General features: G+C 45.3%; 7 protein-coding genes across 7 annotated transcripts; 5 read left to right on the forward strand and 2 right to left on the reverse strand.

Moving 5' to 3' along the window:
* Window positions 1–615: 615 nt before the first annotated feature.
* On the forward strand, window positions 616–1151 carry JR316_0001290 (uncharacterized protein; the record flags this gene model as incomplete). Its single annotated transcript, XM_047887100.1, has 2 exons — window positions 616–821; window positions 899–1151. The coding sequence occupies 2 exons, from the start codon at window positions 616–618 to the stop codon at window positions 1149–1151; spliced, it is 459 nt and encodes a 152-aa protein (XP_047754846.1).
* A 180-nt stretch (window positions 1152–1331) lies between these two features.
* Window positions 1332–3682, forward strand: JR316_0001291 (uncharacterized protein; the record flags this gene model as incomplete). Its single annotated transcript, XM_047887101.1, has 5 exons — window positions 1332–2234; window positions 2290–2625; window positions 2693–3222; window positions 3285–3482; window positions 3646–3682. 5 exons carry the CDS (start codon window positions 1332–1334, stop codon window positions 3680–3682), a joined length of 2004 nt encoding a protein of 667 aa, XP_047754847.1.
* A 135-nt stretch (window positions 3683–3817) lies between these two features.
* On the forward strand, window positions 3818–5954 carry JR316_0001292 (uncharacterized protein; the record flags this gene model as incomplete). Its single annotated transcript, XM_047887102.1, has 4 exons — window positions 3818–4708; window positions 4766–5113; window positions 5166–5695; window positions 5759–5954. The coding sequence occupies 4 exons, from the start codon at window positions 3818–3820 to the stop codon at window positions 5952–5954; spliced, it is 1965 nt and encodes a 654-aa protein (XP_047754848.1).
* Window positions 5955–6210: 256 nt separating this feature from the next.
* JR316_0001293 (uncharacterized protein) lies at window positions 6211–8131 on the reverse strand (the record flags this gene model as incomplete). Its single annotated transcript, XM_047887103.1, has 6 exons — window positions 6211–6779; window positions 6840–7122; window positions 7172–7401; window positions 7463–7745; window positions 7800–7912; window positions 7972–8131. The coding sequence occupies 6 exons, from the start codon at window positions 8129–8131 to the stop codon at window positions 6211–6213; spliced, it is 1638 nt and encodes a 545-aa protein (XP_047754849.1).
* A 1595-nt stretch (window positions 8132–9726) lies between these two features.
* On the forward strand, window positions 9727–10809 carry JR316_0001294 (dolichol-P-mannose synthesis; the record flags this gene model as incomplete). The annotated part of the gene is made up of 7 exons (XM_047887104.1): window positions 9727–9845; window positions 9898–9997; window positions 10045–10079; window positions 10130–10205; window positions 10260–10285; window positions 10335–10529; window positions 10590–10809. 7 exons carry the CDS (start codon window positions 9727–9729, stop codon window positions 10807–10809), a joined length of 771 nt encoding a protein of 256 aa, XP_047754850.1.
* A 288-nt stretch (window positions 10810–11097) lies between these two features.
* On the forward strand, window positions 11098–13595 carry JR316_0001295 (uncharacterized protein; the record flags this gene model as incomplete). Its single annotated transcript, XM_047887105.1, has 5 exons — window positions 11098–11154; window positions 11235–11417; window positions 11480–12074; window positions 12318–12935; window positions 12982–13595. The coding sequence occupies 5 exons, from the start codon at window positions 11098–11100 to the stop codon at window positions 13593–13595; spliced, it is 2067 nt and encodes a 688-aa protein (XP_047754851.1).
* A 41-nt stretch (window positions 13596–13636) lies between these two features.
* On the reverse strand, window positions 13637–14751 carry JR316_0001296 (Diadenosine hexaphosphate hydrolase; the record flags this gene model as incomplete). Its single annotated transcript, XM_047887106.1, has 4 exons — window positions 13637–13867; window positions 13923–14099; window positions 14154–14474; window positions 14707–14751. The coding sequence occupies 4 exons, from the start codon at window positions 14749–14751 to the stop codon at window positions 13637–13639; spliced, it is 774 nt and encodes a 257-aa protein (XP_047754852.1).
* Window positions 14752–14784: the final 33 nt, after the last annotated feature.

Genomic DNA, 14784 nt, shown 5'->3' on the forward strand with positions numbered 1-14784 from the left:
ACGCTATTTATCTCTCCACTGATTGAATGCACAAAGAGCTGTAATCCAAGCCACTCAAAGATATTGGTGGCATGCTTCCTGCTTGGCTTCAATGACGCTTTGGATCGTGCCGGCCAGATGGAATTTCAACTTTCGACAGTAAACTTTTCTCATTGGGGATACAGGTTACCTTTGGACAAGCTATCATTCTACGTGAAGTCGAAGCTTGGCGAGCGTATGTTGAAGATGTTACCACAACCCCAGTTGACGGATCATAACGCAGTAAGCAATGTTTGGAACCTTATAGTGACTTTTTCTGAGGCGATGTTCACCTTTTCTTTTACAAAGGACATTATCCCAAAACTTGATAAAACTTCACAAATATCCTTGCGCTTCCACGACCAGACAATTTCCCGAAAACTTGGAGGTTCTCCACACCTCACAGCATGGAATTTGCAAAGACATGAATCGAAAGGCAATGCTAACAGTCAGCCAAAAAACGACTATGAGGTCTTTCTTGACTTCAAACATGAGCCTTGCCTCTCAAAAAAAGGTTTTGTGGTTTATTTGGGTATCCTCGATAAAGGATCAAATATTCCATCGACAAAGTACTACTCGCGGCCCTTGTACGTAAAGATGGCTCGAAACGCAGCGCAGGCCAAAACTCTAGAAAAAGAGTATAGCAATTACAGGGCCTTAGAATCCAAAGGGCTCAAATCAGCTATAGTACAAACACATGGGCTTTTTGGAGCTGAAGGCCTTCCAGGCCATAAGTTTTTACTATTGGAGAATGGGGGGAAGACAGCAACACAAATGACGAAGGCAAACCTCAAGCGACACAGGTAAGTAGTTACAGCATGGCTTTATCCAAACAATTCATTTTTTCATGTTTTACTATTATCCGGTATCTCTGCATCAGAAAAGCATATATGAGCGTTCTAAAACGTTTCCATAATGCAGAAGTCCTGATTGGGAATGTCGAAGATGGTCATATACTCATGGATGATTGTAATCGAGTGACTGTGATCAGTCTCTCCAACATTTCTACTGATGCACCTACAAAAGAGGAAAAGAGAGAAGAAAAAATCTCATTTAAGAGAGCCATAAGCTATAGCAAAGAACCAGAATCTGATTCACAGTCTAGTGATGTCGTAGATTTAGTAGAATCATAAACTATCCCAATAATGCTACGAGCGTTCAACGTAATGTACTGTAGTAAGCACCACTTGACGGTGAGAACAAACAACAAGGTCAGATGATCGTGTATCTGTAGAACGGCGGTGTCACTAAACGTATGCCCCTAGTACTCCGCATACTACTACCACCTTTCTCTTACACAAATCTCACCGCGTATGCCATCTGAAAAAGAAGACGAATTTCAGCCCATTCTCGACAAAGTCCTCAAAGCCAACTACAATGCTAAAATGAGACAATATTGGGAGGAACGTCCCGATGATCCTGTTCGATCCCCTTTCCGGTTCTATGATCGACACATAAGTTCCAGCGATTCGTTGCGCAACATTGTACCATTACCTTCCATTCCACATCTTCTATCCAAGACCTGTGACTCCGCTATCGAGGATTTCAAGGCGAAAGGTCACAAATTTCCTCCCAATGAGCATGACCTGAATATACCTTCAGTTAAATTCACTGATTCTGCTAGTGTCGGAAAGCATTATCTATGGTACATCGGGTCGCTATGCATTGCATATCTCTCGAAGCTACAAATTCATCCTCATACCGAATCCTGGCGATCTGTCTTTACCTTTAATTGGCATTTGGACACCGATACATTCTATGCATCCAAAATATATTTAACGGTGACACTGGATGCAGAGGCAAGGGCAGTCAACCTAAACGACGAAATCAAAGGGAAACTATCGCAACCTACTCTCGACAATCTGACAGCACTTTTATTCAAGATGCCCAAGATGACTGCGTGGCACATGTTCCCCATGCTCGACACTTTTACAACAATATTTCATAATGTGACGAAGTATGTCGGTTCGCTGAGTTGGCCGATATCGCGGACCACTGGATACCGCTTCACAGCTCGAACGACTCCACCTCCCGATTCGAAGATTTTGACTAATATGCTGCCTGTTCCTGGTACGTATCGCAGAGCGAAATCGCAACTGGCCGGCGAACCTGCTTCGTATAGACAACGAGTTGAGAAATATAGCAAAACTATCAGCGTACCTTATTCTACGCAACGCACACAATATCGCCCTGACTTTCGACATTATTTGCAGCATGTGAGTGTATTTAATTAGCTGCGATAGGTTGAGTACTGCTGACGTCGCGTGAAAGGCCTGGGCTGATGCTGTAATGCACGATATAACATTTATTGTCCTGCACTGTGGCCGTTATGAACGCATTGGTATTCGACATAGGGCATCCCAGACCCTGTACTTATCTGGAGTAATTGATACAGTTAACATCAAAGACCCTCACTATCGGAAGATTCACATTGGCCTCTACATTGCCACCTTGCAAGACGCATTGGAACGTATGAAACTCAGGAATTCTGCCGACGATAAGGTGGATATAAAGGGCAAAAAGCGTTCCTCGGTCAACGTGGATGATGCAGAGTCCTCTCGCCCAAAGAAAAGACGCAGAACATCCTCTTCTCCTGCATCGACCGATGTACGTGACTTCGTACTTTGCGGCTTACATTTCTATCTATGAATTTTCCCGCTCACTAATCATTTAGATTGGCAAATATCTCATCGATCGTAAACTCGCCCTCGTCAGCTTGGATTATGGCCCCTTCTCATCTTCCGTGCCCTCTTCATTCGTACGCATTGGGGAATCATGCAAGCGTAAACATTCCCGGGAGGCTACAGACTGGGTCAAGGACCCAACAAAGCAGCGAAAGTATGCTGCACACGAATATTTTACCCTGACATTATTGGCGCCTTTGGGTGATGGTTCGGTCGGTGTCTCTCATCCTGCGCAGGCAGAAGTAATACTGGAGTCAGGAGAAGTCATCACAGAAACACTTGTTCTCAAGTTGGCTTTCAATGAAAAAACACAGAAGAGGATGAGACATGAGTTTGCTATTTATTGTCGAATGTCACGCGCGGGTGTCGAAGGGATTGTGGATGTTCATGGCCTATTTTTTGATGCGGAATCCAATACATTAGGTCTTCTCATGGCTCATGGCGGCGAAACGCTTCGAAACCGAGATATTGCGCGGACGGGGATATATGGCGATAAGATCAGTGGCACAGTTGCAGAAAAGTATGTGAAGCCTTCATCTTACGCGCCTTTATGAATTGCTAACATTACATTTGCATGGTTAGGAAGGCATTCGAGGATATTATCAGAAATATTAACGAGGCAGATATCAGCCATCATGACATCAGGCCTGAGAATATGACCATTCGTTCAGACGGCAAGGCCTTTCTCATAGACTTTGATAGTGCTCTTTATCATTCTCCCTTTTGGTCTGTGGAGGACCAATTGGAAAATTTGGACAATATCTTTCATAAACCTCTCTTGTGAGTAATACCTTCATCGACTTGTTTGCCAACTGTGCTTGTAGCACCTACTTCGCATTCATGATGTTTATGCTATTATTTATCTACCTTGTTTTTTGATGCATGCCCGAATCAATTTGCACAATTCAATCTCTTTTCACTTACATACTGTGATATTGTGCAGCAATCCGTTTGATCGCTGGCATGTAGCAGGGAAGTGAGGTTCATCACAATGACATCGGATCCAATACTGGTGGACTCATCATCAGGCCGTGGGAATCAACTTCCACCATACCTCCGGTTTTAGCACTCGTGAGCTTCACTCTCCACCTCGTTAACAAACACGCGCCATACATATGCCACTCGGAAAGAAGGATACGTTCTGGAATGTTATTGACAACATTTTGGACGTTAACTACAATCCTGGTATAACTCAACGCACGGGGGATCACTCTGTTGGATCTATTACATCTCCGTTGAAGTTCTACGATCGGCATATTGGACCCAACCATACTTTGCAAAATGTTGCACACCTCCCGTCTCTTCCACAACTTCTAGCCAAAACGTGTGATACTGCCTTAACGCGACTTCGACAAAAAGATCGCAAACTCCAGGCTGACCCATACCATTTTCAGCCGATCCCTCGTGCCAAATTTGGCGATGCTGAGAGTGTCAGATGGTATTATAGCGAAAATATTAGCGACATAGGACATTCGATGGTTTCAAAATTATGCTTCCACCAGCATGTTAAAGATTGGCCGTCCGTCTTTGAGCTTGTGAAGGAACCCTGGGATACCTTCTACATGTCGGAGGGATTCCTGAAAGTAGCCGAAGATTGGATGACAGGGACAATATATCTGGACGACGCATTGAAAGGAAAGCTATCGCAGTCAGACCAAGCTACTCTTCACTCTCTTTTAAAGAAGTTTCCCAAATTGGCCATCTGGCATGTGTACCCGATGCTTGATATATTTATGACAACGCTCAGCAAAACAACGGGGACTTTCAGCCTGCGTTGGGAAATCCCTCGCACCACAGGATATCGGCTCACAACACAAACATTTCCATCCCCTGATGGTGGTTCAGTGTCTCATAAACTCGGTATTCGCAACTTTGCTCGCAAAGGTAGCACGGGAGGTCACCCTCTAGAGAGGAGGCGCACGGTTAAAGGAGGGAAATCCGTCACTCGACCCCTTGCGGCCGATCGTGCACGTTATCGCCCTGAATTTCGTCACTATATACAACATGTAGGTACCCTCTATATCCTGCAGAGCTACAGAAGAAGTTCATTAATGTGTTTCAAGGCTTGGGCACAATCCGTTATGCACGACACAACATTTATAATACTTCATTGTGGACGTTACGAGCGTATCGGAATTCGGCATCGAGCGTCGCAGACTCTCTATCTCTCGGGTGTAATCGACACAGTAAACATAAAAGATCCTCGGTACCGGAAAATGCACATTGGCCTTCATTTTGCTATTCTTGAAGATGCCCTGGAACGTGTTGAAGCAGGCAAGGTCCAAGATAAAAAAACGGAGTTAAAATCGAAAAAACGCGCCTCGGAGGTTGAAAATGCCGAGTCTCTTCCTCAGCCAAAAAGGCAGCGGATAATGGATCCTTCGTCTGTGCCAAATGATTCATACGGTAATGTAAATCGGCTTTTCTGTAAAGTTCGGTGGTCAGAGTCTTATGTCTGTGTAGATTGGGGAACACCTGTTTAACCGGAAACTAGCCCTTGTAAGCTTGGATTATGAGGCCATGTCGTCATCTGTACCTTCATCATTCATACGCATCGGAGAATCGTGCAAGAGGAACGACTCTTCTGAGGAAACAGACTGGACCAGGGATTTATCCAACAAGCGACAGTTTACAACAGACGAGTATTTTACTCTCAAGTTGCTCGCACCATTGGGTGACGGCGCAGTTGGCGTTGCCCACCCCGCCGTGGCTGAAGTTACGTTGTTGTCTGGAGAAGTCGTGAGACAAAATCTTGTCTTCAAGATGTCATTTACAGAACAGGGTCAGAAGAAGCTAAGAGACGAGTTCAACATTTATTGCCGTATGTCCCGCTCAAACGTCAAAGGAGTTCCGGATGTACATGGCCTCTTCCATGACGCAGAGTCTGACACATTGGGTCTCTTGATGTCAGATGCCGGTAAATCCCTCCGCCAAAGGGACCTCGAACGTACAGGAGTTTACGGCGAGAAAGTGCAGGGCACATTAGAAGAAAAGTATGTACATCTTTTCCTATAATTTTATCAACCGCATTTTGACTAAGTTCCTATGTATCTCAGAGAGGCATTTGCAGAAGTAATTAGAGGCCTAGATAAGGCCTGGATCGCACATCAAGATATAAGAGCCGAAAACCTGACCATTGACTTGCATGGGAATGCCTTCATCATCGATTTTGACTGTGCAGAATACAATTCTATCTACGTTACTTTGGCCCACCAACTGCGACAATTGGACAATGTTTTCAAAGAGATGTGAAGCATGTGCTAAAATGCATGTCAATACAATTCTCCCAATTTATTTACTTCAGTAGCATTTTACCTCATTAAATCGTTCACGGTGCTTTGTAATACTAGCACTATTGAATTACTTTTTATCCTTCTACTGTTGAAGCCTTCAGCACTCAGCTTCCAGACCCGGCATAAATACCTAATGAAGCGTCAAGTCCCTACATTCGTCCACAAGTCCATTCGTAACTCCTTGGTCTAATACACGGGTCATAGTACTTACTACTTTATTGGAAATCGTTATACGGATTATATGGAGGTGGTTCGTCGTTACGGTGACTGAGCATTGGGTGGGTCTCCTGGGGAATACAAGATCGCGTTCCAGAAGTCGACTGAAAAGTAAGGTTTACAAGCGTAGAACCTCTTTCCACCGATCTGGATATTCGCTCAGAGCCATGTATATGTGACTGTCGCGATTCCGGGCCTTCGACGTCGGAAGTAATGCTCATTGGCGACGAAAGCTTTATCGACCTACGAGGATCATCGGAGTACAGCGTTGCATTCCCATCGGACCCGTCTTGCTGTTCTGCAGAAACTTCCTTCTCTTTTGGGGATTTATCAAGCTCATACCATCCCTTACTCTGACGCGCAGCTGGTGGATATGCGGGGAGCGAAGAAGGACCAGCCACAGGCATGGGTTCTTTTTCTGGAGGAGGTGGGGTGAATTGATATTGATGAGTTTGAGACCCAATCGAGGCAAGCGCCTGAGAAGGCGGTATAGGCGTAAAGTTATTTTCCCAATCTCGTATTTCATCCGGCGGTTCTTGCATCGGTAGGGAGTCCTGGCCATGTTCTTCTGCAAATTAATGGTCAGTACAGAATCAAGAACGGATTGAAAGGTCGTCATAAGACTTACTGTAAAATGGCAAGAATGGCCGTTTTCGAGATCTCCTGTATAAGGCCAGGAGAGCTACGCACAGCGCAACTAGTCCAACCACAATTCCAGCAATCATTCCCCCAGATGAATTTGATTTAGAGAGATTACGATTGACTCCAATACCTCCGCCGTTGTCCCCGCTGCTGGTGCCTCCACCATTACCGCCACCATCACCATTCCCTCCATTGCCGCTGTTGTTAGGTTGTGTAACCACTACGTTGCTGGGGCTGGATCCAAAAACCATAGAGTCGATCCAAAGGGCCTAATGCAATTAAATACGAGCTGGTCACGACCATTTATGAGCATCATACCTGTGAACCACTAGTTTGTGTAACCGTAACAAGCAAAGTATGTGTCCCCGGTGACAGATTTTGCTGATAAAGTTGTTGAGAAAACAGCCATGGATTGTCGTCATCGTCATCGTCATTCCCGTCTTGACCAAAGGGCGCATACGTGCTTGTCTGCCCACCGTCCACAGAAAATGTAGCAGAAAGTTTGCCGGATACCTGCTGTAGTAGTCCATAAACTGTCACAGAGGACCCTACCCAATAGATTAGAATATTTTGAGTATATTTAATCCCAATGACCGAAGTTTGACATACCGACGAACTGAACTTTCATTGTGTCTCCCACCGTGGAGCTCCCCGTTACTGTCCCTTGATAGGGGACGCCATTTTGCATTGAGGGAGCCGATTTGGTCCAATTACCCGAGAATTGCACGGATTTGTCTGCATCATCAAGAATTAAATTGCTTGACAAAGTGGAGGTGGATGAACCGGGGATGTATGTGAGGTAATCTAGGCTAAATTGGCCGGCTGTTGGTGTAACTTGCAACGTATGTTGTCCTGAGGTCAAGCCTTGTACACTCCAGAAATTGGCACCAGCCTTGAAATAGTGGATGAGATCGCAGCTCTCCCAAGCAGAGCTTCAGAAATGTACCTTGCCAATGGCGTTGGAATTTATGATGGCTTGTAAAGCCGTTCCATTATCAACACTGTAGGTAAACGCGGCACTGTTCGATATCGGGCCTCCGTACAAAGCAACACCAGTCCCTGTCATAGAAAGAGTTGAATCGTCGCTAGCGAGAACAAAACTGTGAAGTCGCGCTCACCGTCGAAGGTAAAGGCCAAAGACGGCGGGGACGATGTACGCCCCTGGCATGTGGTGATAGTGCGGTTATAGTTTGAGTTGTGGTTTTGGTACGACCATTGATTTCCTGAGTAAATGATAGCGCCTGTTTGCGCATCATCAACTATAGCAGGGAGGGACATCGATGAAAGGAAAAGAAGAAAGGCGAGAGAGGGTGTGGGGAATGAAAACTTGGAACCTGAGACCAGGCGTCACTTAAAAAGAAGTATAATTTGACCAAGACGTAAATGTCTTCTAGCTTGAGAGTCCCGGGTGCTATTGATAGCTTCCCGTATCAATTCTATTCCCAAAACAACAATGTCGTTGAAGTTCGCATTCGAAGTGATTTTAAGATTCATGAATGTTGCACCGTCCGAAACCACCCTGAGCCTGTCACGTCGTTTTGCAGTAGTTAAATGAACTCTTGAGGAATAATATCGCTCCAGTCAAAGTCATAGGAGAGATATGCATGCTGGAAAAGTGTCTTCAAAGCAAGAGGTGACTCTGCGCCAAGCTGCGTATATCCCCGACGATGGAAATGCTTCTCTACGGTCCAAGTATGACCGGTGCGGAAAACCGCTCAAGCAAACGGCACGGACAATTGGGTTCTAAGCACAGCCAACGGCGGTCTACCCACCTTAAATTGTGCTAATGGGTCCTAAGGGCTCTCACAGTGGGGCCCTGGTTTCCACTGTATAAGATAAGGTGTGTCAAAAGTGGTCCAGGTACGCACCTATTTAGCGCCAATAGAAAATATTGCTGTGTTGGACAGGAGATATTGGAAAACGAAGTATTTCTTGTTCTGTGGTATACTGTAAGCACCTCGATAGCACACAGTTTTATGGAAATTTGTACGCGTTGCATGAGAAATATCCACTCGGCGAACCTATGCAATCGTTTTGAACAAACTTTTATTGCATGATGGGATGGTAAACACAACACGATATAACCAAAACGACTGGTGTCTCCTGTGGAGCACACTACCTGTAAAGGGAAATTTGTCGATGACTATTGGTTCGGCCTTCATACCATAACGACCGGTGAACGATTGGAATGCACTTCTAATCTTTGGCAGATCGACAACATATCCTCACGAGTTGAACAGGTACTGGCGTATATATGAGCGCTCAGATGAGTCGTTGTCGTTATCTCTCCGAAACGCATCAGATTAGTCAAAAGCCTTGCGCAAAAAGCCAACTTACTAAATGTATAATCCCTCACTGTGTGACACATTTCTTGAAGGTAATTCCGAGATATGGGCTTCAACCTTAACTACAACTTTCCATGGGAGCATTACTTGGCCAACATAACGGCCGTCTGGGTCATGACCTGGGCCGACACGGTATTCCTCCGCGTTGATTAAAATGATGTTGAGTGGCTTATCGGTGCCAGCGAATGTGCCTATGAAGACCCGACCGTCCGTAGTAGTAATTCGTAGAAGCTCCGTGAGTAGAGAGTGCAAGCGGGTCAGAGCAGAAGCAGGCGAAGATGGAGGCGAGGACGCGGATGATGGTGGTACAGAAGAAAACATGGTCAGATCTAATCTGGGCAAGGTCGCGTGACTAATTACAGACACGTCACATCGCGTCCGGTGAAAAGGAACCCTCTTGATATTCTACCGCTATAATACTGTGACGGCCAACACACTCCTTTTTCGATGCCAGCCATCTAAAGTCGAACTACTGCAAGAACAACAAACCCTTGGATGAACCCTTTTGAAAGCAACGTATCCCGCGACATGCAAGGCTCTTTCAACTCCCCAGATACCCATAAATACAGCGTCATTCTCCCGACATACAATGAACGCAAGAATCTTCCAGTCATTGTGTGGCTGCTGGCCAAGACCTTTACTGAAAAGTGGGAAATTTTCAGGCTATACATATACATAGGCTGAGAATTCTCTCCTTAGCCAACTCGCATGGGAAATCATTGTGGTAGATGACAACAGTCCAGATGGGACTCAAGAAATCGCCAAACAACTGGCGAAATTGTATGGGGAGGACAAGATAGTGAGTCGACACCTCCCTATAGAATGTAATTTTGCTGATACATACAGGTGCTCAAACCGCGTGCTGGTAAACTCGGTCTGGGGTAAGATACATCACCATTTCTTTGTACCCCAGTAGCTGACCACCTTATAGAACTGCCTATATTCATGGTTTGAACTTCGTTACCGGAGACTTCGTTATTATTATGGATGCAGATTTCTCTCATCACGTATGTTCACACCTCCCTGGAGCCTGAAACAACTGATTCACTTCATAATCACAGCCGAAGTTCATTCCACAATTCATTAGGCATGTTCAGTAACATTAAATAACCTTATGCAGCTAACCGTGTATGCAGGCTTCAGAAAGCACATAACTTAGACATAGTGACCGGTACCCGGTATAGGGCGACCTCAAAGCCATCTTCCCCAGACGCTCAACCCGGAGGGGTTCACGGCTGGGACTTCACCCGAAAACTCGTATCACGCGGCGCCAACTTCCTTGCTGACACTGTCCTCAACCCAGGCGTGAGTGACTTGACGGGTAGCTTCCGGTATGTTCAATTTCTCTGTGCCTTATCTGTATTGATTCAATCATGTATCCTTTTACGCAGGCTTTACCGCCTCCCGGTCCTCCGTCATATTATTACGGAAACCGTTTCAAAAGGATATGTATTCCAGATGGAAATGATGGTCCGGGCACGCGCGCTTGGGTATACCGTTGGCGAGGTGCCTATCACGTTTGTGGATCGCATCTACGGTGACAGTAAGCTAGGCTCCAACGAGATTGTATCGTATGCGAAAGGAATTTGGGTGCTTTTCACGACAGTATAACCTATGACAATGTAGAAAAAGTGAACACAGTTCTATCAAAGCCTATTTGCATTGTGACATGAATCCAACTCCCAAGTTAATAAAAGAGCGCATCTTTCGTACTTTTTCGTTTACATTGGGCGGAAGTGTTGCCCAAGCATCATTCGTTGTGTGAAAATTCATTTTACGTAATTTCATAGCGGGCTGCGACAGTCCCATCCAAATTTGTTCCTCACCTCCGACTTGCTTTCGTCTCCAGCTGGTTGATTCTGTTTGCGGGTTTAACGTTTAACGTTTCACATTTACACCATGCCTGTCAATAAACTTGATGGTCAGGCGCGCGACAAAGCACCTGCTGAGGCCGAGGTAAGGCCAACCATTTCTATTTTGCTACTCTAAAGAGGTCAAACGCACAGCCTGAATTAATCGGCCTTTTTGTACACTAGGCAGGCTCCGTTGGGGATGCAGTCCCGAATGTTCATAAACCCTGGAATTTCGATGACGCCTTCAAATACGCACCTCCGAGACCAGAAGGAGACTCATGGGACATACTGCTGGACCCCTTGATGAAACAGGATAAAATTCGATGTGATGCGTGGAAAGACGAAGTTCAGAACCTGTTGATTTTCGTCAGTTACTTTCGTTCGAATTTCGAAGTCGAGGTCTATCTGATCCTTTACAACGTTCAAAGGCTGGACTTTTTTCCGCGGTGGTTACCACTTTCATTATCGAATCATACAAGTCTCTACAACCCGACCCAAACGATTTTGTCATTGACTTACTTTCTCATATCTCAACTCGTCTCAATGCTTCCCTGGAGCCAAGTGCTACAATCACATCTATGGCCCAAACCTTCTCACCCACTTCGTCGTCTGTCCGAGTCAATTCTTTTTGGTTTACTAGCTTGGTTCTCAGTCTGACAACTGTTCTGGTCGGTATCATTGCTCTTCAATGGCTTCGAGAGCACCAGTTCTACTCAACAGACCTATCCCCTCGTGAAAAATACTCCTTGTACTGTATGCGAGAAGACGCTCTGAAGACTTGGCAAGTCGATAAGATATTTAACTCCCTACCACTCCTCCTTCAGTGTGCGTTAATTCTGTTCCTCGGAGGGGTCGTCGACTTTCTGCAAGCGATAGGCAACATCGGAGTTTTTGTCCCAGTTGCTATTATCGTTGGACTGACTTTGCTGTTCCTTGTCATGACAACAGTCCTCCCAAGCCTCCAGGTTTCTTTGCTCTACTATGATATTTTTCTTAACTGGGATATAACTAGAAATGATCCTGGTAAGATACCTCCCAGCCAATGTCCATATAAATCTCCTCAATCACACACTATACGGAACCTCTGGCTTAACATTCAAAAAATATACTTCAATGTGCGATATAAATTACGCTTCCAATACAGATCGGGGGGAAGGCTATTTTCGACCTCGAACCTGACCCGTACAAATGACGAAAGTAAACCCCACTTTACCAGATACTTATACGCGGCTTGTTTCGAATCTGATTGGACCCACTTCGATTTAGCTTGGCTTGCCATCCGCGACGGCTACATGCGGTTCGTCTATAAACGTTCCTCCAGTGCAGAATATATTTCACGCACAGACGTGGTCCCCATCTTCGACATCGTACGGGGTCTGCTTGACCAGGCATATCATACCTCGCTTTTCCCTTCGACATACCATTGCCTTGCGGAGATATCTGATCTAGTTACGCAACCCCCACACTCGTCTGGATTTACCAGCGCTGACGATGCTTTTCGACAAAGTCTATACTTGCATGACCTTGTCGCATCCAAGGACGATACACCGCTACTGGAATATTTTGGTAACGACTCTGGAGCCAAGCCTGATTCACTGTCTGAATCGAGTATAGTATTGTCGACTGCATCTAATTTAACTCTGCTGTTACACCAACAAATTGTCGAATCATTTATCCCCTACCACTTTTCCAGACAAATTTTCGCGCTGCCATCAAAGCATAGAATAGAGCTCAGACTTCGTCTGTTGAGATCATTTTTCAACGCAAAGCATCTTAACTTCTCATCGGATCTGCGTATCATGATACCAGAGTGTCTTATATTGCGCTATTACCACGCTTCAGCGATTATAGACAACGAAGAAGATGATATGGAGGCATTCACAGGTAAATTCTTCCTTCCTTACTGGACAGGAACTGACACCACCATCAGATTTTGCATGGCAAATTGCCCATCTTACTCAAGTCATACTTGAACAAATAAGTCATCGTCCTGACTCTATCGCCCACCACCCATCCGTGCAACACGATATCATCTTGCCTTTCATGGAGACGTCAGGCTGCTACGCTAATTGCCTGCTTCGTCAAAAAAACCCTTCGAGCTCAATAATCAGCAGTTACTCTTCCGTTTTTCGCTTCATCGAAGAAATTTTACTGAAAGACATGGCCGAATGGACGGAGACAAATATTCAACCAAGTCTATTCTTCTACACATCATCTCTACTTGCATATAACATTTTGCTGGATTGGGGTTCCAAGGACTTAAATCAGCCCATCTCAGACCCTTCTTTTCGCTCGATGTGCGCTGCAATATGCGCTTACCGAGAAGGGACCATCGATGCAGAAATTTTTGACCCGGATATTGAGGAGCAGTTTACTAGAGACCCGGATGTTTATTACTTTGGAAGGATCTACGACACAGATTCTCCTCGGACATTTTCGTCGCAGTGGTGGGCAAGATTGGCCATCTACAAGGCCACATGGGAGTCGACTTCTGTTCATCAGTCGTACCCATCTTCCGTTGATTCAGTCGCCGAAATACAGTAACAATTTTGATTTATGCAAGAGTCTTTTTGAACATAAAACCTTTATGTGTATGATGGCATATCCTTGGTTCCACTCCCAAGATTGTAAATGTTGCTTATATCCTGTGCTCTTCTTTCTGCAACAAATTCGAGTGTTTTCTGGTAGATGTCCCAGGCGTATTGCAACACATCTATTTCCGAGCCGTTGACTTTCTGCATGGCTTCTTCGTATGATAGCAAGTGCGTCTGAAAGTTCTCCTCGCTGGGCATACGCTCCCTGCTTGTATCGACTGCCTAGAATATGTGTAGGTAATGAATTTGAATTATTGATTGCATTTTTAACACCCACAGCATCCTCGGGTATCTGACCGACGAACCATGAAGTAAGGTAGACTCCGTTATACAAGGTGGTCGTCAAAAATATAGGCTCCACATTCAAGGCACTTTCGATATTGCCCATACTAGCCGGTGGAAAAGGTTGAGTAGTTGGATTAAGCAGTGGTAAAAGTTGAGCGCGGTATCCAGACTACGCAGGCCGGTAAAAAATATCGGTCTCCATGACTTGAATAAGTAAGCCTACCTCCTCAAAGGCCTCTCTTAGAGCTGCCTGCTCTATAGTCTCCCCAACGTCCTTCCTACCGCGGGGAAAGAACCATTTGCGCTCCCAATCGGGTGCATGAATCATGACTATTTTATGCGTGTTTTGCTGAATGATCACCATACCAGCCCCAACCAGGAAGTCGGTAGAGCACCAAGCGCTTGGCAGAATCGCAGGAGTCGACCACTTTGACAGAGTTGGAAGCAACACCTCCGAGCCGTTCTCGACCTTTTGCGAACCCTCCGTCTCCATATTCTCTGACATTTCAACTTCCGGCTTCAACAAAGTCTTTAGGAGAAGGGCCTAAGAAAAAAGACAGGAGAGTAGTCTAGAGCGCTCCTAGTGCTTGTACACTAAGAACAAGTAGTGGCACCTTCGAGAATGAACCGGAATATGTCCCCGGCGAATCTATAGTTGGGTTTGATTTTTATCAAATCAAATCAAGTCGAAATGTACACTACCACTACTTTTTCAAATCTGCTGGAGGCCAGATCTCCGCTAGAATGGTGTAAAACGTGGGTGTCAAAAAAATCACATTTGTAACTTCCGAGAGACCTGTAGTGCCATACAAATAGCTCATGTTGAAGTCATTTTAGGAGGCCTAGATTTAGGC

Source organism: Psilocybe cubensis, chromosome 1, assembly GCF_017499595.1.
Source record: "Psilocybe cubensis strain MGC-MH-2018 chromosome 1, whole genome shotgun sequence".
Classification (NCBI taxonomy): domain Eukaryota; kingdom Fungi; phylum Basidiomycota; class Agaricomycetes; order Agaricales; family Agrocybaceae; genus Psilocybe; species Psilocybe cubensis.